A 27159-nucleotide genomic window follows, 5' to 3' on the forward strand; every position below is an offset into this window, starting at 1 on the left:
CTCACCTCTCACCATTCCATCTACCTCGCCCAGCCCCACTCCTCCCCTCTCTATTTCTGAGCTCCCTTTCCCCAACCCCACTTCTGAAGAAGGGTCCTGACCCAAAACATCAACTTTCCTGCTCCTCTAGTGCTGCCTGGCCTGCTGTGTTCCTCCAGCTCCACACTATGCTATCTCTTATTCCAACGTCGACAGGTCTTGCTATCTCTCACCAAGCCTAAGTCTTACGGATTCAGCAAAAGTCATATAATCAGTGTGTTATCTTGAAAGGCAATCTTGTAAAGTAGTTAAATAATTTGAGGAGTAAAATGGCCCATTGAACTTCCCAAAGATGTGAAAACTCCAAAGCATATTTTGTGTTGAGCAGGAAATGTGGAGGGACAACAGAAGGAATTCCAACAAAATTGGCTTTGCTTTATGGAGCAATGAATTTATCAAAATTTGTTTGCAACTCTTTTGATTGCAGTAATGTTGTTCAAAACAGTCATTTTGAAGAGGATCACCTGAGCACTATTAGAGAGTCATGGTGAAGCAACCATTGCTTATCAGCTAGGAGACAGAGAAAGGTATTGAGTGACACTGTACTGAATCAGGCTACTGAGAGTCACAACCTGCAGTAGAGTATAAGGGTCGCAGAAGAGACTTCACTCACTTCCAGCTGTTTCGCTCAGTTCACCTGTGGGAGCAACTTGCAACTATTTGGCTAGAGAAGACATCACATCTGCTGAAACTGACTTTTGAGGTTTCAACCTACTTGATTTGGAAAGAGGATCGTGCAAAGCGAACGATCATTGAGACTGAGATAATGGAAACTGCAGATGCTGAAGAATCCAAGATAATAAAGTGTGGAGCTGAATGAACACAGCAGGCCAAGCAGCATCGTAGGAGCACAAAAGCTGACATTTCGGTAGGCCCGAAACGTCAGCTTTTGTGCTCCTAAGACGCTGGTTGGCCTGCTGTGTTCATCCAGCCCCACACTTGTTCTCATTGAGACTGATCTCACTTTTGTCTTCATACACATCTTTTTCTCTTTTTTAAATCAATACTTACCTCTGCATTTTAGCTAATGCATTTGTAAAAAGTGACAAAGTTAACTGTTGTAAATAGTTGTGTAAAAGACAAAAAATTTAACTTACTTAAACTATAAGCTATGCTGCTGGTTGCTTTTAAGTTGAAAAAGGACTACATATGCCAATTGGAAACATAAATTGGTTTGACAGCAGGAGATAAAGGTGGTGATGGAGCATTCCTTTTCAGACTGGAGGCCTGATCAGTTCTGGGTCCTTTTTTTATTTGTCATTTATATAAATGATTTGGATGAGAATACAGAAGGGATTTTTACTAAGTTTGCGGATGACACTAAAGTTTGTGGCATAGTAGACAGTGAAGAACGTTTTCTGAGATTGCAAAGGGATCTTGATCGAATAGGTCAATGGACTGAAAAATAGCAATTGAAGCTCAATCTGAATAAATGCAGGGTATTGTGTTTTGGTAACAGCCAGCAACGGTGGGGCTTATACAATTTAATGTTAAGGACCTAGGGGTGCGGGAACTTAATTCTTTAAATTCTGCACCATGTACAGACAGGGGCTGTAAAGGTGTTTGGCATGCTGTTGTCATTGCTCAGTCCTTTAAATTTAGGAGTTGGGAAGTCATGTAGTTGTACAGGACATTGGTGAGGTCTGTTCTGCAATACTGTATCCAGTTCTGGTCATCCAGTTATAGGAAGGATATTATTAAGTTGGAGGGTTCAGAAGAGATTTACAAGGATGTTGCCACGTATAAAAGGTTTGAGTTATAACGATAGGCTGGGACTTTTGTTCATTGGAGGGTAGGATGTTGGGAGGCGATCTGGTAGAAGTTTATAAAATAATGAGGGGTGTAGATAGAGTTAATAGTAGTTGTCTTTTCCCGAGCGTGAAGGATTTCAAGTCTGAAAGACACATTTTTAATGTTAAAGGAGAGAGATTTAAAAAAGAAATGAGAGGCAATTTTGTTTTAATGCAGTAGGTGGTTTGCTTGTGGAATGAACATCCTGAGGAAGTGTTGGATGTGGGTACAATTACAACATTTAAAAGACATTTGGATAAGTAAATGAGTAGGTTTGGAGGAATATAGGCCAGGAGCAGGCAGGTGGGATTAGTTTAGTTTGGCATTATGTTTGGACCGAAGGGTCTGTTTCTGTGCTGTATGGCTCTATGACTCTGCATGAGCTTCTACAAATTCTCAGATCACAGACCACTCAGAAAACAAGGCTGGAATGTCGCAATGATGAATGGTTAAGTAGAGTTTAGGATTTGGCTCACTATTCAGAGGAGGGCCGGTATACATCAGCATTATATACAAATAAAATCTTCTTTCACATATACATTCAGGATACAGCAGAACACAACTGATTGGAAAGGGGATTTCTAAATCACCCCAACGCTAGCCATCTCAGTTCTAATCTCTCATGCTGAGAGAACCTGGCATCCTCCGAGAGTTCACTGCTGAGTCCTACCTGTTTACTTTTCTGTCACATGTGTTGCTACTAGCCTTCTGTAAAAAGTGGTAAAGAAACACTCAATATATGAGTGAAACCATTTCATTTACAGGCTTCTCAGAAGAGTGGACTGATTCATGGACTGTCAGACAGTACTGATTATAAAATCAGAATTTCATTTATTCACTCATTTGATGTGGTAACTCAAAAATATTGCATCAAATGTTATAAAATTCATTTGTCAGAAAATCAGCCCGCTACAGGTTGTGTGTCTATCAGCTTACATACTGTATGTAACAGTAGAGGATTGTAGGAGTGTGATACATGTATACAAGAATACAACCTGAGTATTGTAACCATTCAGTGTTCAGTAAATGTTTAGGCTTCTTTCATTTGTAATGTTGAGGTTTCTGATTTGACTTCATCCTCTTTACAGATAACAGAGTTAAGGAAACAACTCAAGTTCATTTGAGAATCTACTTTCTGGATTTGAAGAATCTTTTCTTCACACAAGAGGGCTTGTGTTTGAATTAAATGGCTGATAAACAAATCAGGTATTTGCATTGATGTTATTTTCATCATTGAAGCTTTGTTTTTTTCAATTATGATCTCAGCTAATGGTAATATTGGACAATCAGAAGCCAGAGTGAAATCTGGCTTGACGCACCACAAGTTTTATTTTTGCAATTTGTTCCCTATGGTGATCAGTCACTGAACAGATTCACAAGAGGCAGCCAATGTACTTTTTCACAAAACAGCATGAAAGCTCATTGCAAAAAGCGAAATAAAACTCCGCTATACTGTGCAAGAAATATTTGAACCAGTCTTGTCACAAAAATTAGAAATAAATATTCAACCCTTTCCCGCTAAACAGCAACCTTACAGATTCTCACTTAGTGAATGATCACCTTACTTCCACTTTTAAAGTTCCTTGTTCGGTGGGTATGGTTGTAGTTGGTCTCTTCTCAGTAGATTTCTGTATTCGCTTTATTTAGCTAAGGGTCTCATGGAGAGGTACAAAACTGCTAATGCAACTCACTTACTGACTTTTTTTTAATGAGAGTTCTTATACTCCTCTTATATGGTCTTGTCTTTCTAGATCTTGTCTCTTATTGACTTAAAGCCACCTCATTTTTTTTGCCCTGACTGTGTTTAGGAAACTGCTAAATTTCATTCGTGCATTGAGCAGTCTATTTACTCTGAACGCACTGCTTTTTTCTGGATTATTTTGTCTTTGCAGTGAGACACCATGTTGCCGGGCAGCAGTGTAATCAATCTGGCCTTCTGATCTTGTTTCTAAAACACATTCACCTTCAATTCACCATTTAAAAACCCCATTTAAATGCAAGTAAACAAATGTACAGATGAATTGTCATTACGCTCATAACTCAGTTGAACTCCAACAATGTTTTTTCCTCTTAACGTGCATACAGTTTGGAAATGGAAATCACACTTGAGCCTACGCATGGTCCTGTTCACTTTAGACTGCAGGTTTACAAACAATAACAACATAACATATCCTGAAAGTTCTTCACACTTAAGAATTATTTTATCGAAATAAGTTCCATCTGAAATCAATAATTAAATAACTACAAAATGAGTGATAAAGGTTCAGATCCTGCCTGAGGGTTTTTTTAATTCTAGTTGGAACTTTATCCTTTTACTCTTCCAACTTCTGTCTCTTCGAAAGTGCTGGTGCACATTCGTGTGCAGTTTCATTCACATTGATTAGTCATGCCTGTTTGCCACCTGTAACCTATCTAGTGACTGTAGGTTATTTGTTCATCATAGTCAAATGGTTTCTGCCCCTCAACAGACTTTTATCACCACCTCTTCAACTAGTTACAGTGAATTGCATGAAACTTTGCTTGTTCTCCAGCCTTATCAATTTATTTATCTTCTGAACCCAAGGACAATAACTAACAGTAGATATTGTTTAATCAACCTGTTCAGAAATGTTATTACACAGCCCTGGAGTAGGTGGAACTCGAACCCAGGTCTCCTCGCTCAGATTCATGAGCACTACCTCTGCATCTCTAACTGTAGCACCTTGGATGTTATCTACAGTTTGCTTCTGCTAACCAAAGACTGCTTAATTTGAATTTCTGTGAGTTTTGTATTAAAATCATGGAGGAAAATGTCTGGCTTGTCCTATCAGAATTGATTTATCACTGAATAACCCACTTTTAAAAACCTAATAATTCATTTCTTTCCAAAAGGGATGAAAAAAATCTTCAAATTGACAGGGATAATAGGAACTGCAGATGCTGGAGAATCCGAGATAAAAAGGTGTGGGGCTGGATGAACACAGCAGGCCAAGCAGCAACATAGAAGCAGGAAGGCTGACATTTTGGGCCTACCTCCCCACTTCCACTGACCTATCTAGTCCCTACCTCCCCATCTACACTCACCCTTACCGGCTCCATCCCCGCCTCTTTAACTTGTCTGTCTCCTTTCCACCTATCTTCTCCTCTATCCACCTTCGATCCACTTCCCTCTTTACCTATTTATTTCAGAACCCTCTCCCCCTCCCCCATTTCTGATGAAGGGCCTAGGTCTGAAGCGTCAGCTTTCCTGCTCCTCAGATGCTGCTTGGCCTGTTGTGTTCATCCAGCCCCCCACCTTTGTTATTTCAAATTAACAGGAGTCTGTCGTAATTCAGCATGAGCCAGAGAATAAATTTCAATCATTCCTGGCCAATATAACAACATGGCAGACTATCCTCCTCCTAAATAATCACCGGAGCAAATGTGCAAGCAGATATTATTTAGCTCATAACCATCTTAATAATTTTCTAATTGTTCTGTTTTCTAAGGCTTAGCACAAGAAAGAAATTTATGCACGATTCACTTGGTGTACCTTTCTTGGGTTACCTGACTACTTTCTAGAGAGGGTTTTGCCCTGCTCGCTCTTTGAAATATATTAAATGATGCTTGCTCTGTGGAAAAGATGCGAATAGCTTCTCTTGAAAACTTCTCCTGCAGAATTTTGTAGTAAGCAAATCATTGCTGGGAAATGAAATATTTCACTCATTTTACTTAATCTGTGTCAGCGATGTTGCCGGTCATGGTTAAATACAGATTTGAGCTTCATCTGAATCTCTTCTTCCCTCGCCTCCCTTCCTGCAACCTTAAAATGACACCCTTCATTGCACAGGGTGATACTATCCTTTGAATAATTATATGATATGGTGAAAGTGGAGGCATGGCTCAGAAAAGGACAGGACTGGGTACATGGAATTCGTGGACATAGTGTTGTGAAAAGATGGGGAAGTGGGGAAAGGAGCAGTTGTAGCTGATTAAGGAGTAAATTCTGGTACTGGAGATAGTGAGGAGCCTTGGATGGATCAAGGACAGAATCCATTTTGTTTGAACTGAAAAACAATAGTGTGTCATTATACTCCTACATGAGTTCAATGGGCCACCAACTGAAGGGATTTGAGAGGTACCAATACCCTAAGTTGTGATAACTTGCGGGGCTCTTTAATTATCCAGTTTTAAATTGGGGTAGTAATAATGTAAAGGGGAGTTTGGCAACAAAGGACCCTTCAAGAGAGTTTAAAGAGAATTTCTTGATAATTATGTTTTTTGTTCCAAAGACACATCTCTGTGTGTTGTTTTGGGGAAGTGAAGCAGGCCAAGATAATCAAACCTCAGAAGAGGCACATTGGCAAAAAGGTACAGAAATATTATGAATTGGAACAGGAGTGGATCATTCAGTGCTGTAAGCCTGCTACAGCAGTTATTAAATATGTTCCTGGTTGATGGTAAATCTAGAGAGGGAAATAGTGAAATTCTAGGGCAGGTCAGTGTAAAACAGGAGGTGGTGTGGGTGTTTTGAAAAGCATTAAAATAGACAAGTCCCCAGGACCTGATGGGATGTGTCCCAGAATGTTGAGGGACGCAGGTGAGGAAATTTCTGGAACTGTGTACGAAATCTTTATGTTCCGTTTAGTCACATGAGAAGTCTCGAGTTCTGAAGAATAGTCAAAGTTGCTGCTTTGTTTAAGAAGGGCAACAAGGATAGTCTGGGAAATTACAGGCCGATGAGCCAGTGGTGAGGAAATTATTAGAGAAGATTCTTAGGGATATGATTTACTCACATTTGGAATGAAATGGACTTAGTAGCCACAGGCGGCATGACTTTGTGTGATGAAGGTCCTATCTCTCAAACTTCATTGAGTTTTCTGAGGAAGTGCCAAAATGATTGAGGGCTGGGAAGTTGGTGTTGTCGACGTGGTCTTTAGCAAGACCTTTGACAAAGTCCCTCATGGAAGGCTAATACACAAACTGACGTCACGTAGACTCTGCAGTGAGCTGGTAAGATGGATACAGAGCTGGCTTAGTCATAGAAAACAGAGAGCAGTGGTGTAAGGGTGTGTTTCAAATTGGCGATCTGTGACTAGTGGTGTACCAAAGGGATAAGTGTTAGGACCCCAATTGTTTGTAATAGAACATAGAACAGTGCAGGCCCTTCGGCCCACGATGTTGTGCCGTGGAATAATCCTAATCCAAAAATAAAATAACCTAACCTACATTCCCCTCAATTCACTGCTGTCCATCTGCATGCCCAGCAGTTGCTCAAATGTTACTAATGACTCTGCTTCCACGACTACCAATGGTAAACTATTCCATGCGCTCACAACACTCTGGGTGAAGACCCTCCCTCTGACGTCTCCTCTATACCTTCCTCCTAATACCTTTAAAACTATGACCCCTCGTGGCAGTCAATCCTGCCCTGGGGAAAAGCCTCTGGCTATCAACTCTATCCATGCCTCTCATTACCTTGTACACCTCGATCAGGCCACCTCTCTTCCTCCTTCTCTCCAGAGAGAAAAATCCGAGCTCAGTCAACCTCTCCTCGAAAGACAAGCCAGCCCAGACAGCATCCTGGTAAACCTCCTTTGCACCCTCTCCAAAGCCTCCACATCTTTCCTATAATAGGGCGACCAGAACTGGACACAATATTCCAAGTGTGGTCTCACCCAGGGTTTTGTAGAGCTGCAGCATAACCTTGCCGCTCTTAAACTCAATCCCCCTGCTAAAGAAAGCCAAAACACCATATGCTTTCTTAACAACCTTATCCACCTGGGTGGCAACTTTGAGGGAGCTATGCACTTGAACACCAAGATCCCGCTGTTCCTCCACACTGCCGAGAATCCTGCCTCAATCCTATATTCAGCATTTAAGTTCGACCTTCCAAAATGCATCACTTGGCATTTATCCAGGTTGGACTCCATCTGCCATTTCTCAGCCAGCTCTGCATATTGTCAATGTCTCGCTGAAGCCTGCAATAGCCCTCGATACTGTCAACGGCACCTCCAAACTCTGTGTCATCAGCAAACGTACTAACCCGCCCCTCAACCTCCTCATCCAAGTCATGATATGATATAATAGATATCATGATATGATAAATATAAATGATTTGGATGTGAATTTAGGTGGCCTTTATAGTCAAATAGTGGATGACACAAAGATCGAAGATTGGGGAGCTGTGGCTTGTGAGGAGAATTGTCAGAGGATACCATAGGATAGAAAGGCTAGAAACTTGAGTGGAGAAATGGCAGATGCAGTTTAAACTGGATAATTGTGAGCTGATACATTTTGGGAGATCTGATGCGGGAGGGGAGTGTACAGAAATGGCAGAACCCCTAGTAGCATCAACATACAGAGGGATTTAGACGTACAGGCAGACTTTTCCCTGAAAGCAGCTTAGCACGTGAATAATATGGTCAAGAAGGCATATGGCATGCTTGCCTTTATCAGTCGGGGCACATACAATTTGATCATTCTAGCCCTAAGAACTATACCTATTTCCTTCTCAAAAGTGTTTAATGTTTTGGCCTCAACCACTTGTGTGATAGGGAATTCCATAGACTTGCCACACTACGTGAAGGAGTTTCATCCTAAATGTGATCCCTGGTTCTGGACTTCCTGGTCATTTGAGAAGAGCCTTCCTGTGTCTACTCTGAGATAATGGTCATCTGCCCTAGGTCTCGACGACTCTTTTTGCACCACCTCCTAGCCCTCAATGTCCTGTTATGTCAAAAATCTATTTACCTCTTCTTTAAATGTTTTGTGATCTATCCTCCACAATTCTCTGGGATAGAGAATTCCAGACTCTCGCTTCCCTCTGGGAGAAGAAAATCCTTTTTCGGTTTGAAGTGAGTGTTCCCTTATTCTGTAACTGTTTCCTAGTTCAAGATTCTCCCACTAATAGGAACATTTTCTCAAAATCTACACTGTCAAGTCTCCTCAGAATCTGGTATTCAAGATTCAAGAAGATCACCCCTTATTCTTCTAAACACGAATAAATAAAGGAATAAGGCTAATGAATCTGTGTTGAACTAAATCAAATGCCAGTATATCCTTTTGTAAGTATGGAGACCAAAACCGTACACAGTTCTCTAGTGTCGGACTCACCAAAACTCTGCGTAGTTGTAATGAGAAGTTTCTATTTTGTAATTCCAGCCCTGTAGCAATGAAATCCAAAATTCTACATGCCTTCTTAAGAACTTGCTGCACGTGCATACATTTTGTTTCATGCAGAGAAACACCCAGACCCCTCTGTGCTGCTCTTTTGTTTTTTGGTACCTCTCCATCTAAAGAATAGCCTGCCTTTTGATTCTTCCAACCAAAGTGATGACCTGACACTTTCCTACGAGCTGTTTTCACCCACTAAATATATCTAAAACACCTTGCAGTTACCTTAAATATTCGTCACAATGTGCCCTCCCACCTATTTCCGTAACATCAGAAAATTTGAATTCATTACACTTTATCCTCTCATTGAAATCATTCAAGGAGCTAGCAAATAATTGAGACTCCAGCATTGATCGTTGTCATGCTGCAATCGAAATGTCTTTCCAACCTGAAAATGACCCATTAATCCCAACTGTCCTCTGTGCTAACTAATCCTCAACCCATTCGAATACTGTGAGCTCTGATCTTGTGATCTATTCTTCTTCACCATTTGCAGTCACACAGGATCAAGGATGACTTGCTTCCACTCCTTGTTGTGGGTCGGAGTGGTTTTGCGGTGGCTGAGTCATCTAGTCTTGCAGCCACGGACTATGCTGCAGATGAGTGGGTCCTTTGGATTCTCCCCTGTCTTGCCACTGCTTATGCTTAGCTTCCAAGTGTTGCTCGAAGTGGATGGCATCTTTGGAGATGACGCTTCTCCAGTTTATGCATTTGAGAGCAAGGGATTCCATGTACCAGTAGGGATGTTGCATTTTATGTACCTTTTATGCACCTTATTGAACACCTTTTGGAAATTCAAATACTGCTTCCCCTTCACCAACTTTGCCTTGTAGATCCTCAAGGATCTCTAGCACATTTGCCAAGCATGAATTCTATTTCACAAAGCCCTTATTGACTCTCATTACATTAAACTTTTCCAAATATTCTGTTATTTCTTCCTTAATAGTGGATTCCGGCATTTTCCAAATTACGGATTTTAGACTGATGCCTGTAGTTTGGAGTCAGCAAGAACTGCAGATGCTGGTGTCAGAGATAGCACAGTGTGGAGCTAGAGGAGGATAACAGGTCAGGCAGCATCAGGGGAGCAGGACGTTTTGCGTCAGGACTCTTCATCAGGATGGTAGTTTCCTGCTTTCTGTATCTTGTTCTTGAAGAGGTATAACATGAACTGTTTTCAAAGGAGCAGGAACCTTCCTGAAATTCTGGAATATTTCAACCAAAATGCTTGGATGCAAGTTTGTCTGTCAGTATTCCCATTACTTGATCAATTACTTTGTCCCTTGTGATAGAGACTGTTACAAGATGCTATCTCCTGTGAGCACTTTGCTTATCTGTTATGTTTGGGCTGTTTACAATGTGCTGTACTGTGAAGACCAACAGAAAACCTTTGGTTCAGATCAACTGCCATTTTCCTGTTCCTCTTGATTAATCCCCTGTTTGCATCGTCCAAGAATCCCTCAAATATTTTGCTTACTGTCTTTTAATATACTCATAGGTCCTGCTGTTTGCTTTTTATATTTATTTTCATAATTATTTTTCTCCTTCTGTGTTAGCTTTTAAGTTGTCTATTTCTAGTTCCAAAAAGAATTCCCAGTCTTGTGGCTTCCCTCTTGTTTTCACCCCTTTGTACACCATTGTTTTTGATTAGATACATGCTGTAACTGCCTTTGTTAGCCACAGATAGATCATCCTTCTCATCAAGTCTTTCCTTTGGGCCAGAATAAATTTTTGCTGAGTGTTAGGAAATATTTGCTTCAATGTCTGCTCCTACTCATTGATTTACTGTACCCTTTCTCAAAGCCTACTTTAGATAGCTCTTTGTTCGTACCTCTGTAATTTCCCTGACTGAAGTTGAGGACACTGGTTTGGGCCCCAAACTGCTATCCTTCAACCCGTAGTTGAAATTGTAATGTGTTGGTTGTGACCCCCTAGAGGATCTCTTAACTACGAGATCTCTTGTTAATCCTAACTGATTTCACATCATTCGATCTAAAATAGCCTTCTGGATAGTTTCTACAATGTACCATTACAAGAAATAATCGCTCCAAGCAGTGCACTCCACAACTTTGCCTTCTGCATTTCCTTGACAACCTGGTTTGTCCAGTTTAAAATCATCCATGACAATTGTAGTGCTCTTATTCCAGCCTACTTTTATTGTCTGATTTACACTTCTTCCCACAGTGAGACATTTTGGGATCAATAAGACAATGCCTTCGCCATGACTTCTTTCCCTTGCAATTCATTATTTTCATTCAAACTGACTCCATTGCACAATATATTCTATATCAATACTTATAAGCACACCAACAAAGCTACCCCATCTGCTTTGTGCCTTCAACTCATCTGTCTTGTTATAATTGCTGTGTGCTTTCTGATTAAGAGTGCTGCTTTTTTACCTTGTAACTTACCCCGGTTCTAATTTCTGCTGTATTCAGTTTATATTTTCTACCATCTCCTTTTACACTTCGACTGTTCACTTCTTCACTAGTCTGCACTTTTTGTGCTCTCGTTTCTTTTTGAATTTTTTTTTGAAACTGCTCTTCAGTTGAACAATCTAATTAGTTTAAAACCCTATTGATAATGAGTCATATGATTTGCACCTGGCTGAGGTAGTAATCTGTAAGTTATTGCCTTTTTAGGTTCTGCTTTTTAATTTAGCCACAAGCATTTCAAAATCCCTTAGCAGAACCTTTTCCCCAGCACTATTAGTGTCGTTAGTACGACATGGACCAAGACAACTTGATCCATCCCCTCCCACTCCAAGTACCTCTCCAGCCTAGAAGTGATGTCATGAACCTTCGCACTGTGTAGGCAGCACAACCTTTGGAACTCTGTCTTTGCTGCAGAGAATCATTTCCATTTCCCTAACTATGCTTCCCCCCTGTTACCACTGCATTATTTCTCTTTTCTCCCTCCACTTGAATGGTATTTTGGACAATGGTAATTAGTTTGTTCATTCTCCCTGCAGTGTCTACCTTCATCCACACAGAGGGCACTGGCCCCGTGCAAAGCTAAATTTTGGACCCCCACACTTGCATGATCACCTGCCTGATTTATTGTAAAGAGTCTAACGGGCGTGACAAACTCCTAATGTGCCACAGTGTCTGAAATTCATACTCTAGCTCATCAACTCTGAGCTGAAGTTCCTCAGGCAGCTGACACTTGGCTGCAGATGTAGTTTACACTTGCGTCCACCAGCTTCCAGATACTATAACTGCAGCACACCACCTGCCTGTTCTTTCAAGTTAATTAATTTGGATGTTCAGTAGTTTAGAAGTGAATCTACCCAGCTGCAACAATGTCTGCTGATGTAAAGTACTTGACCAATTAACAGGGACACAGCAGAAATGCTCACCAGTGACCTTCATGTTTTCCTGTAATATCGCACTTAGGCTGTAACAGGTTAGAAGTGCTCTCCGTTGCCAGAGGTAGTAGGAACTGCTGATGCTGGAGAATCTGAGATGCTGCTTGGCCGGCTGTGTTCATCCAGGTCTTCATCTTGTTATCTCAGATTCTGCAGCATCGGCAGTCCCCACAATCTCTGAACCAATTTTAAACCTACTGCAAAGCCTCTTCTAAGGATGCCTATCTTGATGAAGTTACCTGAAGAAGAGTCCAGACCCGAAACGTCAGCGTTCCTGCTCCTCTGCTGCTGCTTGGCCTGCTGTGTTCATCCAGCTCTACACCTTGTTACCTCTGTTGCCAGGTTTTCTTGCCCATCCTCCTCATGCAGGTCATCTCTTCGCTTTATGAAGCTGTTGTCCCCACGTACTCATTTTTTAATTTCAAAAATATAGATAATTTGGGAATAAGGTATAAGCAAAAACAAGTCTGTAACAGTTTATTACAGACTGTGTAAAAGGTACAGTGGAATTTTGACATTCCTCATCAAAGCATCAATCCAGTTGCAACAAAAAGGTATTTCCTGAACGTCAAAGGAAACTGTTTACATTCACATAAAGGGCTACGCATACTTTCACTGTTTCAGAAGGACAACACCCTCCTCTCTTGCACCTTTATTTAATTAATTTGCAAGCTTTTTTTGGTGCTGGTGGTTGTTTTCAGATCCTTCTGTCTGCAAAGCTCTGCATTGTTCAGTTTCCACTGTGTAAATGCTGGCAGAAATATACGTTTGATAAATTACTGTGACTACGTTGCTGACAATGAGATGGCATTTTTGATAGTTCAACATTAAACCCAAGCTGCTGCTCCAATTGAGACTACTAGCTTTGTAGTTGTCTTGGATCAACTTTGATTCTTTTGTCAAAGCAAGTGATTGTTGAACGAAATAGGATTGTGAAACTGAGAATTCTTCAAAAATTCAATGTTAAAACGGTGAACATCATGATATCTGCTTTTTGGTAGACCTTGACATCTGCTAGAATGTACTTTTCTTTGTTGCAAAACCCAGGTGAAAGGTCAAGGCCCACAGTGCAGGACACTACAAGGGTTGATAAGTTAGATAGAAGAACTCAGTGAGCACGTGGCCCATCATTGGAGCAGACTCCCTGTGGAGACGATGGAAGCGGTTAGTACTAATTAATTCAAACTAGATAGATTTCTTACAAAAAATAACATTTTGGGAGCTAGTGTTTGAATGTTTTGAGACATTTGTATTAAAAGGATTAAGGTAGCATTCTTGGCAGAAAAATGGTGACTTTGGACCTATAGTTTCCAAAGATTTTAACACTGACATTTTCCTTCTTGCGTCCTGGGCTTGTGGTAGATTAATTGATCATTAGTGAATGGTATGATTAGTCAATAACTCCACTACCAGTATGTTAATTCAGAATATGTCAGTCATACCATTTGGTGTTTTATCCTCTACATGAGCTGCCCCCTGCACCTCTCTGTGTAACCCTATTGACATAGCCTACTTTTTATTCTGTCTCATAGCTACTTATTTCCCCTCAAATGTATCTGTGCTGTTTTATCTCAGCTGCCCCCTATTGTAGCGTAGTACCTTCAATGATTTAAATCAAGAAATAATGGATAAGGCTGAAAGAAAAACCCGAAAAGAAATGGAAGCGTATGGTTTTGAAGCCCTAGGAAGGAATAGGTTAATATAGGGATATTAATTTGACATTATGGTTTAAGGTAAAACAAAACCTATACCATTCAGAGCACTTCTCTGGCAGCTTGAGTTGCATTAAGATGCTTTTGTTATCAGATATGATAAAATTAGCTCAAAAGAAAACATACAAATAAACTGTTTAATCTATCAACCTGCCACTCATAAAACTCATGAAGGTATTTGTTTTCCCCCCACACCCTCTTTCTGATCTGACATGAACTGCTATTTATACCACCTCTTTTCTTTGAGTTTCCAGTGTTTAATGAGTTTTGAACTCCCTTTGGCAACAGCACAGTTTTCATCTGTTCATGCTGTGTGGTCAGTTCACTGTTGAGAATAGTAATGAAAGGTAACTGAGGCTACTGACAGCGTGACCAATTTCCTCACTTCTTCATTAATCCTGTGCTGGTCGGATGACCCACAGCCCAACAGTAACTTTGCAAATCTTCCTGCACTTACCCTCCTTATGAGCATTTCACCTTGTTCCTCCCCTCACTTGTCATTTAAGAATCCTATCGTTTTCTACTGCCCTAAGTTGCATAAAAATAAATTTTCCCCGAGAACTTCACTGCTTGCTTTCTACAGATGCTGCACTTAGTAACATCACATTTTCAGTGATTTCCATCTCCATTTACAAAGCTCATTTAAAAAATGCAAATAGAAATTATGCTAGCTATAGTTATATTCCCTGGACCGTAGGGGGCTTGGAGGTGATTGGTTCCCCTTAAGATGTTAATCCAAGGAGGGGAGACAGCAGAAATATTCTTTTCTCTGTTTGGTGAATCTGGCATTAAGGGTGCATAGTTTAATAATTGGAATCCATTCTTTCAGGAGTGAAACTAAGAACGTTACTACGTGCAAGGGCTAGGAAACATTTTGAACAATCTTATGCCAAAGGCCATTGATAGTGAATCAATTTCTAAGTTTAAATTTAAGATTGAATTGTTTACGAGCCCAATGTATTTAGGAAAATGGGACGAAGGTGAGTATGTGGCGTTTGGTCTCTGATCGGTCATGGTCTCATTGAATAATGGAACAAACTAAACAGGCTTACCTCTACTTGTGTTTCATCTCATTTGAGTTTATCTACCACTGAGTCTCCCGTAATCTCTTTCTCCAAATAAGATCTGTTGTCTGGTTGCTCTTTAAACAAGTTACAGACAACGCTGACCAGAATGTTATGGATGAACCAGCCTAGGTGTCCCACAATACCGAAGCAGTCAAATCAATACGAACAGAAGCCAGTACCAAAACAAAGCAGTCCGACTTGATTAGGAACAAAATTACAATAACCTTTAGTCGTAAACATACTATCTCTAATCATCTTTGGCTCCACAAAGTTACAATATGTCCAAAGTCTCTTGTAAATTTGCACAGGTCTCTGTGGTTCTGTCTCTGGGTCTGTGAAGCTGTTTTCTTCCTTCCTCTCTCTCTGGATGGTTAGTTGATCTCTGCCTCTTGCTGTGCTGGTCTCTTCAGAAGGCCTCAGACAATTCCGGGGATTCTCAGAGCAGCTCCAAGAGCAAAGTCTGTAGGTGAACCCATGCTTTTACACCTTTTAGATGGTTTTCTAGAACTTTAGTTCTGGCCAATCAGAGATACACATTTAATAGTTTGAAAGAAGAGTTAGTCATCTAGATGGCATGTTACTGTTAATTTCTTTGTGTAGCAGGATCTAGTGCCTTTCTGTCGGAGTTCTCCTTTGTTTAGTGGATAAGTTGTTGGGGGTATGTCTGATCAGGATAACTGTTACATATTATGGTAATATCATTAGCACTTGGCTGCAGTGTTTGCAGTGTGTATGGTGTATGGGCTTGGCTAATGTACCCAGCATCCCTTGCTGTTTGGCCAACTTAGCAATTTGCCTGTTTTAACAGGCAGGAGACACACTGATATGAAAACAACTCGTCCACTTTGAGATATCAGTAGGAGGGAATGAATACTTGTGTTTCATAGAGAAGCTTGGTTTTGAACCGGTTTCCTCAAGTCTGCATTGTTTTTAAACAGAATAAGTTGATTTTTTTCTGCCCACCACTGCCATTGACTTTGTGTAGCAAGTTTCAGTTAATCCAGCAGATGGCTGAGTGAATGGAACTGGAAAAGGTGATGGTGTAGTGGAATTATCACTTGACTAGTCATCCAGAGACCCAGGTTATATTCTAAGGGCTCTTGCACTACAGTGGTAGTGTCCTGACATCTGAGCCAGGAGGCCCACCTGCTCAAGGGGTATAATAAAGCACATTACACAACAGGTTTATTAGAAAGTATCCAGTCTGGCTCCTTTGCTTTCACACTGGCCCGGCTTTGGTCCTCCTTCAGGTTCCACTGGTATAGTGATACTCAATAATAAACCTTTGGCTGATGGAGTGCCCTTACAGGGCTGTGGGTTGGAATTGCTTGTGAGCTGGAGGGGCTATCGGGCATCTTTTGTGTCAGTTGAGGGGGCGGTGTGGTGCCTGATCCCTGAAGAGATACAAAATTTACTTAATTTGGAATATATTTAACACCTCTGTGTCGTTAATGGGTCTGAGTTTGTCTTGCTCTTCGTGGCTGTTCTCTCTCTCGCGAAGCCCCTCCAAAAAAATCACTGCTTCTGGTGTCAGAGTCTGATCTCAAGGCCATGAGCTCCTTTTGCCTGATGGGCCATCTGTGAAGCTGGGGTGTCTAGAGGTTGGTTGAATTTTTAATATTTGTCCCTGGTGGATATCATCACCAGGCCTGACTGATCTTGAGTAAAAAATGAAGAACTGCGGATGCTGTCGATCACTTGAGTAAAAATAAATCACTTGTTTACTTAGATGCAATCTCATTTAGTCACTTCACCGCATGCAATTGCTCGGACCATTCAGCTCAATTAACCCATGCTGGCACTTGTCCATCACCCAAACCTCCTCCCACGTTATTTATGGTTATGATCTGCATTGCATTCCCTGAAAGGTTGGGAAAAAATTTACAATTGTAATTATCAAAAGAGAGCTGAAGGCGAAAACAACAGTGTTTTGGGCATGGAACAGGGAGCATGACTAATTGGGTACCTCTGGGAAAGAGCTAGCCTAGCATAATGGGCTGAATGACCACCTTCCATGGGGTCTCATTCTGCTTCAATGGGAATGTGGATCCTTCTTTAACGTGTGCTGGGACTACAGGATTTATAAAAAGTTTCTTCTGAAGCATTTTCAGATACAGTCTTATAACTTCTGTGAAAATATCTCATTGTTAGAGGTTAATTATAAACAGAGTGTTAGTCTATATTGGTTGACATTTGGAACCAATAGATTATTTTATAACCCATCTCTTGGCTTTTAGGAGTTTGTCCCTTGATTTATGAGACAGTGGGATTGGAACGCCTTTTATTGACTCAGAATTCTTCCCTGTACATCATGGTGCATATTTGTAAGTTTTGATTAGCTAGCTGCAGTGAGTCTGAAACTGTCTCCTTTTCAGTTCCTTGGTGTCAGTTTACAATCGACTGTTGCCAGATAGCATTAATTCTCTGAATTATCATTGCGTTCCAATAAAAAGTGATTTTTATTTCCCCTGCAGCGTTTAGACAATGACCTTTCAGCTTTTGCACCAAGGTTTAACACACCTTCTGCCTACAATAATTTTTTAAAAAATTTCTCCATGGCATGTAGACATTGCTGGTCTGACCAGTCTGTTCGAATGTAGTCCAGACCATGTTAAGGAGGGGGAGGGGGGTGCAGATATCCTTCCCCTGAGGACATTATATGTTTTTACAACAATCGATTAACACTTTCTAGTTTGCTGATTCTTACTGTAATGCAATGGTCAATTTACCTGACATCATTGTATATCTCATTTCATTGGATAGCAAAGACGGAAAAATCGAGTTTTTGTAACAAACAATTTAGAATCGTTTGCAGCTTGAGGAAGAATATTCCAAAGTTGTACCACTTGTGCCTGAAGAATTGTTTCCTAATTTTATTGCAGAAAATTCTTGTTCTAATTTTTGACTATATCCCTTAGTCCTTGTTCCCAACCCCCTGAACCTATCTTGTTCCCTGAATCTCTTGAAAACTCTAATCAAATTAATCCTTAATATTCAAAATTCAGGTCAAACTCCCGTTTGTGTAGTAAAGCAGAAAATATTGAAAATACTCAGCATGGGAGATGATGGTATTATTGCTAGACTTTTAATCCAGAGACACAGGTAATGTTCTGAGGAGAGAGAGTACGAACTGCAGATGCTGGAGAATCCGAGATAACAAGCGGTAGAGCTGGATGAACACAGCAAGTGAAGCAGCGTTGGAGGAGGCTTTTCTGAAGAAGGGTCCAGATCCGAAATGTCAGCTTTCCTGCTCCTCTGATACTGCTTGGCCTGCTGAGTTCATCCAGCTCCACACCTTGTTATCTCTAATGTTCTGAAGACCTAGGTTTGAAGCCTGCAGTGGTGGAATTCGAATTCAATAAAAAGCTGGAATTCAGAGTTTAATGATGACCATGAAACCACTACCATTTAGCAAGAAAAACCTGTCTGGTTCACTTATGCCCTTTGAACTGTTCTAATATTATAGTCCTGCCCTCCCCTCCCCAATTTCAAATATTTAGTAAGTAGTGTGATGAGAAAATATTGTACATTTTTAACAATTCCAAATTTTTCCAACAGATTTTGTATCTGACATTAATTTCAGATTGGTTATGTAAAAATTTTGAAGACAAATAATCTGGGTGAGTACCCTTTAGGGAAGGAAACTGCTATCCTTACTTGGTTTGGCCTACGTATGACTCCAGACCAATAGAAGTGTGCTTAATTTTTAGCTGAAGTCTGGGCCATTAGGGATGGGCCTTAAATGCCGGCCTAGCCACATCCTGTAAATGACCTCTTTTAAAAAAAAATGCTCTGGTTGGATATGTGAAGTTGAATGTGTGAATTGTTCAATAGGTAGTGCTTCCACTGCTGAGCCACAAGTTAGTAGATTCATCCCCTGCTGCAGACACTTGAGAACAGAATGTAGATGGATTCATCAATGGCGAACTGAGGGAATACTGCAGTTGAGGATGCTGTCTTTGAGATGAGACATGAAACAGAGCCCAACTTACTACTTGGGTACATGTATAGATGGCACTATTTCAGAAGTACGCATGGAACTACTTCCAAGTGTCCTGGCAAAAGTGAATCCTTCAAACAACATTGCTAAACTAAATTGGTTATTTTCTCATTGCCCTTTGTGAGACCTTGCTCTGTGCATGCTGGCTGTTGTACTTCCCAGAACAGTGACTGCGTGCCAAAAGTACCCTAATGGCTTAATGCAAACCAGGTTGCATAAGGCAATTTATAAATTCAACTTTATGATATCTCTGTACTTTGGCTCAACTTTGCATTTTTTTGGTGCTTTTTGGCTGGGGGCACTAGAGCCAAAGTGAAAATCCCTACAGCTATCTCAGTTGAGAACAGCCAGTGGACACACCAGGGATTAAATCTGGACATGCCTTGGTGAAAGTAGCTCGTAACTGCTTTTCCTTGTTGATCAAATCTAAATGGATGGTTGGTTTAAAACAAAAAAAGTAATGGTACCCAACTTTGCTGTATTGAATTGAGGTTTGGGGTCGGTGAGGTGGTTAAGTGCATTCTAGAGGCTAAGGTCAGCAGCGTCTCACCATGCCATATATCGGTGCCTGCCATGTTGCAAGTTAAAATATGCTGCTGCTTTTCCTGTGCTCACTGACTGCCCCCATCACCTGAGGTCACAAAAATCATTACCAAACTGAATTTGGTCTTAATAGTTTTTGAGTTTCTGATTCGTTGATGATAGGACTCATTTGGCTCATTATTTGTTACTCTCCTGTATTGTCATACTTCTGTGCAAAATATTTATCTTCCTGAGTTAGCAGTTTCCAAAACGAAGGAATTTAGTTCTGGACGTTAAACGAATGGCTTAGTGATATGGGCCAGGTGCTGGCAAATGGGACTAGGTTTGTTTAGAGAGTCTGTTTGGCATAGAGGAGTTAGACAGAGGGGTCTGTTTCAGTGCTGTACAGTTCTACGACTCTATGTGTAAGCTAAAGTCCAGACGTAGATTTCTCACATTGCCATTTATGTTTCTGACCTGTAAGTATCTCTGACTCAGTCAATTCCCCTCCCATCTGTTCGCACAATGGTTCCAGCTGGTTGGGTGGTGTTGCTTCAAATCACTGCTATAGAGCAGCCATTTCAATAGAGTATTGGGAGTTGGATGAGGCTGCTGACAGAAGGTTTAAGTCATTTTGTTTACACATGTCAAAATAAGCATTGTCACATGAGACCACTGCTATTAAGGTCAGAATACAGCCACAAGCTGCCGCAAAAGAGGGGAAGATCAAATGCTGCAAGGTCTTCAATGTGGAGGCCAACGTGTGTGATCTTTCTGCCTTGCAGGAGACCAGAAGTTGTCATCAAAACACCCTAACTGCATCCAAAATACCCTAACTTGTACAGGCAGAGCTTGACCACAAAGATTCTGAGGGAGACGAAGCAAATCTTTGCAGTATTTTCACAAAATACAACATATTCTCCATTTCCTCAGGACATTAATTATTAACTCAGAAATTGTTGGGGGACAGCAAGTATTCTGAATGAATCAAAACACAAACGATTACTTATTTTTAATGAATCTCTTACCTTTCCCACTGCCGTTAACTACAGTTAATGATCTATGCTTAGTAATTATTTTTGTTTAAAATGTGAAAATTAGAATTTTTCAGATACAGCTGCAGCTGGACATAGCGAAATTCCGGATATGTTAACTAAATTCCAGATACCTTATTTAATCGTATTCACTAGAAGTGGCTATCAGATTTGTAGGGACCCTCGATCACCACACAGTTTCTTGAGTCTGCTTTTCTATTTAATGTGATCATAACTAATGTGAACCTTACAGCCACAGTGAATCAATGGAATTATCATAATAGTTTTGTTATTTCATATATGAATCTGTGAGCTTAATAGAAATCTTACAGCACAGGAGGAGTCCTTTTGGTCCATCATGTCCATACTAAGTATCTATCTACTCTAATCTTGTTTCCAACATCTGGCCCATAGCCTTGGAAAGCTGTGTCATTTCATGTGTTCAGCTAAGCACTTAATCTTTGTGCATGATCTTGCCCTCACTAAATTTAAAGTGGTACTGTTTATTGTCAATCTTCATTTCACGCAAGTTGTAACAGTAAAACAATGAAGAGACTAGTACACAGATGAATTGGATTTCTGGACATTGTGTGGTGTTTTAAGCTGAAGTGCATATGATTTCCTTGTATCTCCAGCTTTCATTAAGTGATGCAAATAGAATTTGAACCTCCTTAATGAATAGCTGTGATTTTTTTTTTGCTGGAGGCATGATTAGGTTTGCATCGCTGCACACAGTTCATTCATCTTCCTGTGCCACCCGCAATAGGGTTCTCATTTATGAGAATTACATAAAACTACAGTGAAATGCCAGGCCAAAGTTTACACAGTGTCACAGAAATTACTTCCAGGTGGGAAAATAAAATTGCTGTTGTATCCAGATCAAAAACCAAATGTGCAGTGTAAGCAGCAAAAGGGAGAATAGCTAGTTACGTGACAGCTAGTGAGTCAATTCAAGGCTGGAATAGATCACTTTGTGAATGAAGGGATAAGGGGATTGAACTGGATGGGAAAGGAGAGATGAAGATGAGCAACGACTGTCCTGGATGGCAGAATTGGCACGGCTGGCTGTTTTGTCTACCGCTCTCCTATTTCTTAAAGATTGTCTTTTCTCTCTCCCAGTTTACCTGCCAAGCTGATCAACGGAGGCATTGCAGGATTAATTGGTGTCACCTGTGTATTCCCAATAGACTTAGCAAAAACACGGCTTCAAAACCAGCAAAATGGCCAGCGGATGTACTCTAGCATGTGAGTAATACAAAAACAACACACAGCTCAATGTGAGCTAGCTCGTGATTTCTGCTGTCGAGACAAATTGTATGCATGTGACAGTATCTAATTCATGTCTGCATTGGACACTTGAGTTAAAATCATTTTAAATAAACTTTAGAATGCCTGAGTTCACACTAAACTTTCTGTTTTAATGACTTGGTTTACTTGAGTATCTGATCCTTTTAAATATGTTGCTGCTTTGTCATGTACAAGGCAGAGAGAAAACCATCCACCAGACCTCTTGCTTGTAGTACATTCTATCCAATGTTCCTTGGCTATTTGAGAATAATTGCTTAATTTATAATTGCCTCCCAGCATCTACTGTCTTTATTCTGCAATAGAGTATTGACTTTGCTGCCTTTTTACATACAAGTGTGGGGGAGTTCATGAAGGTTATAAACTTCACCTTTAACCTCTATTGTTAGAGATCTGTACCATGAGTTACATATGGCTTGGCCAGGTCATGTTTCATAATTGGAAGACTTTCTTACTGGATCTGGAGCTGTTACTGTATGGTTTGTGTTGTCACCAAAAGCCAAAACTACCTCTGAAATTCTTGAGGTTAACCGTTATTATGGTCCCAGCTGATCATAATATTGTTGAAGTCAGATCCTAGAGTGTAACCTGGCATGATAGACCATAAAGTTTTACATTTGCAGTTTTTTTTTTAAAGTGGTGACCAATCACTGAACATATTCAGAGGAGGCTGCAGTCTTATAAAGTAGAGAATACAACAAGTTCTCAGTGATCTGAAAGTAGTGATGGTGCCATAGAATGGTTGGCTGTGGTTCAATCGTTTTAGCTCTGTTTGTTCATTAGAGGTGTCTAATCCAAATCAGAGACTTGCCCAGTGGAGAGAACCTGGGGAAATAGCCCCTTGTCGTCATCCTGGAGTTTTGCATCCTCAGTTCTCTACTTTCCATTTCTTTGGTGCCAACTTTAAATTGGTTGGCATTAGATTGTTGGAAGAGAATACCACTGGCAAGACTGAGTAAATAATTTTCAGTTTATAGCATGTGATCTATATGTGTTGGTATGCCAGAGGTGTTGATTTATTCATTTGTCCTTGACAGGGGTTCAAGGGAGAGTGTAGCAGACGTTGATCACACATGTAATGAAAAGTTATTGAAAACTCCAGTGCTGACTAAAGAACTGAGAAATTTTGAGACTGGTTTATGTCACCAGTGCAATCTATTTGTAAAGTGGTTGACTTCTTCTGTAATAGTAAAATGTTACAGACAATGTCACCCTAACAGAGACATGTTCAATTCACCAGAAGTTGCTTTATGACATGAAAATTGGGTATGAGGTGGACAGAAACAAGTCTTCTAAAGTAAGGACTGTCACAGTTTCTGAGTGATTGGAAAATGATGATGGTGCCATAGAATGGTAGATTGTGGCTTAATCGTTTTTTTAAGCTGTGTTTGTTCATTAGAGGTGCCTAATCCAAATTAGAAACTTGTCCAGTGGAGTGAGCCTGGGGAAAGTCAGAAGAACCGCTGTTGAAGTTCTTTTGTCAGCAAAGATAGTGGCACGATAGGGCAATGTGCTGCCCATTGGCCAGAAAATGAAGTGAGGAGTGGGAACCTGTCCAGAGAGAGTGAGAAGGGAATACTTTCTTTGGCCACCATTTGCCATGCGGCAGATGTTGTTGTGCAGCTGAGTGACACAGAAGAGAATCCAACTTGGAAAGAATATTAAAAGAATTCTAAAAAGCTGAGGAAGTCATCATGACACACTGACCACTCAATCAGTCTTTAATAATCACACACTTGGAGCTCTCCATTCCAGGTGATTACATTATTAATGATTAAACTTTATGTATTGGAGAATGGTTTTATCTGTGCACCACCTGTAGTGAAATAATTAATGGAGAGTATCTTTCCAACATCTTCGCAAATAACAATGAGGGCTTCTTCCAGTATATGGCTTTTGCTGCCGTAATTACTGAGTTATTGTAGGAGGTTCTGTATGTTATCTTTCAAAATGGAGAAAGTGTGTGTTTCTTTTTAATTCTGTTTTTCTGCACTTGCTGAAGAGAACCTTGTGAACATCTTCATTTTATTTCAGGTCTGACTGCCTTATTAAGACAATCCGATCCGATGGCTATTTTGGGATGTATAGGGGTAAGTTTTTTTTTAAATTCTGCATTACTATTGATCTGTTCTTAATTTGCAGTGCAGTTCACATCTATGCCTGTGTTCACCAAGTTAGTGCGTGATTATTGTGTGTTTTGGCAGTACATTCTGATATCTATGCAGTATTTCAAATCAAACCCTACCCTGTTGCATTTGTCCAGAAAATCATAGTGCCTCATTCAAGCTGTCAGTGGGAAGCAGAGTAAAGGTTGGCTTCTAATCCATTCCAGTGCCTCAGTCGTCTACAAACCTTGGGACATTACCTGTGCCCATTGCTCATGTAAAATTCCTGACAGTAAACAGTGGCACATTGCATGAATCGAGAGGAGTCACATTTGCACGTAACTTCCCTGATGTCACCAGATCAATGACTAACCTTTCATATTGTACCTCTAATTTGGAAAAATCCCCATGATGATCCACAGGAGTGTAGTGAAATAAAGTTCCTTCAACTTTAATGAAAATGGCATCAAGCTGAGAGATTTTATCTATATTGTCCTCTGGGTATTGTGAATCGAGAGTTAGACTCTTTTGCAGCTTCCAAAGTGCATACTTGAAATCATGACTTACTTTCCTGAGATTTTGTTTAGTTCGAGCACATCGTAGCTGTATATGCAGTTTCTGAGCCACAGTGTGATGCAGGAGGAGTGTGGCTACAGAGGGCAGGCTGCTTAGAATGCCTGCTTTGGTTCTTTGGTTCGAGCTGTCAATGTTGATCCTGTGCCCCCACTTTCACTTCCATCCCTCTTCATATTATCTGTGGCCTGTCACACTCCCCATGCACCCAGGTACCTCTTGCTCTGTGCCCACTGAGTACAGTTCTAAGGAGTTCTCCATTGGCAATGGTCACAGGTGGAAAGAAAATAAGCCTGTCATAGTCTAATAAAGTTCCCATTCAAATGTCTCATTGATTCCACAAATGATCTGTAGTCCCAAAAGGGAGGGTTAAAAATATCTGAATTAACCATTAAGTTGTTGAAATAAATAACCAAGTCAGATTTTGTTATTAAATGTTTTTAAAAAGTCTGTCGCTCCCATAAGTAGCTATGCCATTGGTGTATACTCTGTTACGTTGTGGAACTTTCCTATGCATTCACAAAGGCAGGAGCTACCAAAACATTTGCTTTTTGCTTCAGACTCCTCAAAATTGAAAAAAGGTGAAGTTTCTTGTCCATTTCAATGCAAATTGTCAGTCAGCGGAATGGAGCAGTTTTTTAAAAAGAATGTTCAATTGCAAGGCAATTTCTTTCCAAAGAAAAAGATACCTGCACATTTAAATATCAGCGCAAAACCTGGCAGGAGAATTTGCCAGTGCATTTTAGACATATTTTGAACATATATGGCACTTCCTGTTTTGGGAAAACTATTGTCATGCATGTCAACATTTACACAGTGCTATTGTCAATGTACCTTTGCAGGACGGAAACCAACAATCAACTATATTTAAACACTTCTGCATTACAGTGCAGCATCTAATAGTGATGTCTCAGAGACAGAGCAACAAACATTTATCCTATTAGAATGTTCCATACTTGTCAGCAGGCTTCCCGTGGCTGTCATGAACTCTCCAAGGAGATGCATTTTGTTGGGCTTCCAAAATCCAGACCAGCAGTTGAAGATGGCATGGGGAAGGAAATTCAGATTTCCTCTGATTGTCGCAATAACAAACCTGATCTCCAAAGAGAGATATGTGTGGTTTTTGCCTGAGATCTTTCTAGCCTGCAAAAAGGCCTGATGAAAACACCATGTAGCCAGGAAGGAAGAGGAAACTTGCTTTGGCAGCCAAAAAAATGTCAGTTTAAAGTAAGAAATAGTTTTAAGTAAGATGCAGTTTTACACCACAATCTGATGGCAATTTTGAACTCTTGAGTAAAAACTGAAAATACTTCTTCTGGGCTCTAATATGGAAAGGAAATGACCTGATGCAAAATGTCGTGATAATTTTTCTTGTACAATTGTTCTCCCCTAAACTTTTCATCAACATAGGTCACATCAATCAGTTCATCTTTCTTTACCAGTGCAGAGCAGGCTCCAAGATGGGATGTTCAAACAGCTGTCAAATGTCAGTCATGTTTGAGTCCCAAGGGAATTTGATTGTGGTTGTGACATTCCAGTAAACCTGAGAGTTTGTTTTCCCATGGGTACACCTGAGTTCACTGAACACATTCTTGTTGAATGGAGGACAAAGAAGGCTGGTACAGAGAGTGCTATTCCCAGAAGAGTATTCCAAAACATGTGGCAGGAGTACATTCTGGTTGAATGAATGTTGTCAGCAAAGTCCTAGAAGACTTTGCATCCAATGAAAATGAAGGTGGCAGCTGCTACAGCAAACTACCCTTACATAGTCTCATACTTAATTATTTCAGCGCTGAAAATGCAAAACAAAAAGTTTCCTGATTTTTTTTTTTCTGTGACTGAGATCTGGTGCATTGTCAACTCCTTGGTGTCTTTGAAAGTGTAACCTTGTCCAAAACCCCTCTGCTGACCATGCTTAACAAAACCTTTCACTCCGTTCCACACATGCCCGTGAAATTATGACCCAAGCATCATAAACATTCAGTTTCCTTGTAACTCTGAATTATTTGCTTTTGGAGTCATCCAGTTGCCGTCCTTGGCCCCTCCGATTCCTCATCAACATACTGCCAAATGCCTGTATCATCCGGAGGCATTGGATAAGGTTCGAATGTGACTTAATGCAGTCTTTCTGCAGTGTCTCTGGCATGAGACTTTTTGTTTGATATCTAGTCTGTAACAAATTCCTGTTTTCACCAGCTATAAATTGGGAAGATCCCAGTCCAACGTCCATAACCTTACCACTTCGGATTGATGTCGGCTTCCTTTATGGTTGCTCAACCAAAATGGTTAAAACATCTTATGCCATTGTTTTTGAGTGTTTTCTGTTAGGGACAGGATTTCTGGCCCACCTCTAATCTCATTGCAAAGGTGGTAGTGAATTGCCCTCTTAAACTATTGCAGGATGTCTGGTGCAAGTACACCTACACCTTTGTTAGGGAGGGAGTGCCCTGATACCACTGAAGGAACAGTGATATGGTTCCAAGTCAGGATGATTTGAGGATTGGTGGGGAACT

The 27159-nt window shown here is 40.5% G+C and overlaps 1 protein-coding gene across 3 annotated transcripts in view; it reads left to right on the forward strand.

Annotated features, from left to right (window-relative positions):
• Nucleotides 1-27159, forward strand: part of slc25a22a (solute carrier family 25 member 22a) — a 125645-nt gene that overhangs the window by 45310 nt on the left and 53176 nt on the right. For 2 of the 3 annotated variants that reach the window (XM_059651904.1, XM_059651905.1), the window contains 3 exons: nt 2919-3036; nt 21783-21908; nt 24003-24058. In XM_059651904.1, coding sequence (XP_059507887.1) covers nt 3017-3036; nt 21783-21908; nt 24003-24058 — 202 coding nt within the window. In that variant the 5' untranslated portion in view covers nt 2919-3016. Of the gene's footprint in view, nt 1-2918; nt 3037-13375; nt 13493-21782; nt 21909-24002; nt 24059-27159 lie in introns of those variants that run through there. The other variant, XM_048546101.2, reaches the window with a different exon arrangement.

Source organism: Stegostoma tigrinum, chromosome 17, assembly GCF_030684315.1.
Source record: "Stegostoma tigrinum isolate sSteTig4 chromosome 17, sSteTig4.hap1, whole genome shotgun sequence".
Lineage (NCBI taxonomy): Eukaryota > Metazoa > Chordata > Chondrichthyes > Orectolobiformes > Stegostomatidae > Stegostoma > Stegostoma tigrinum.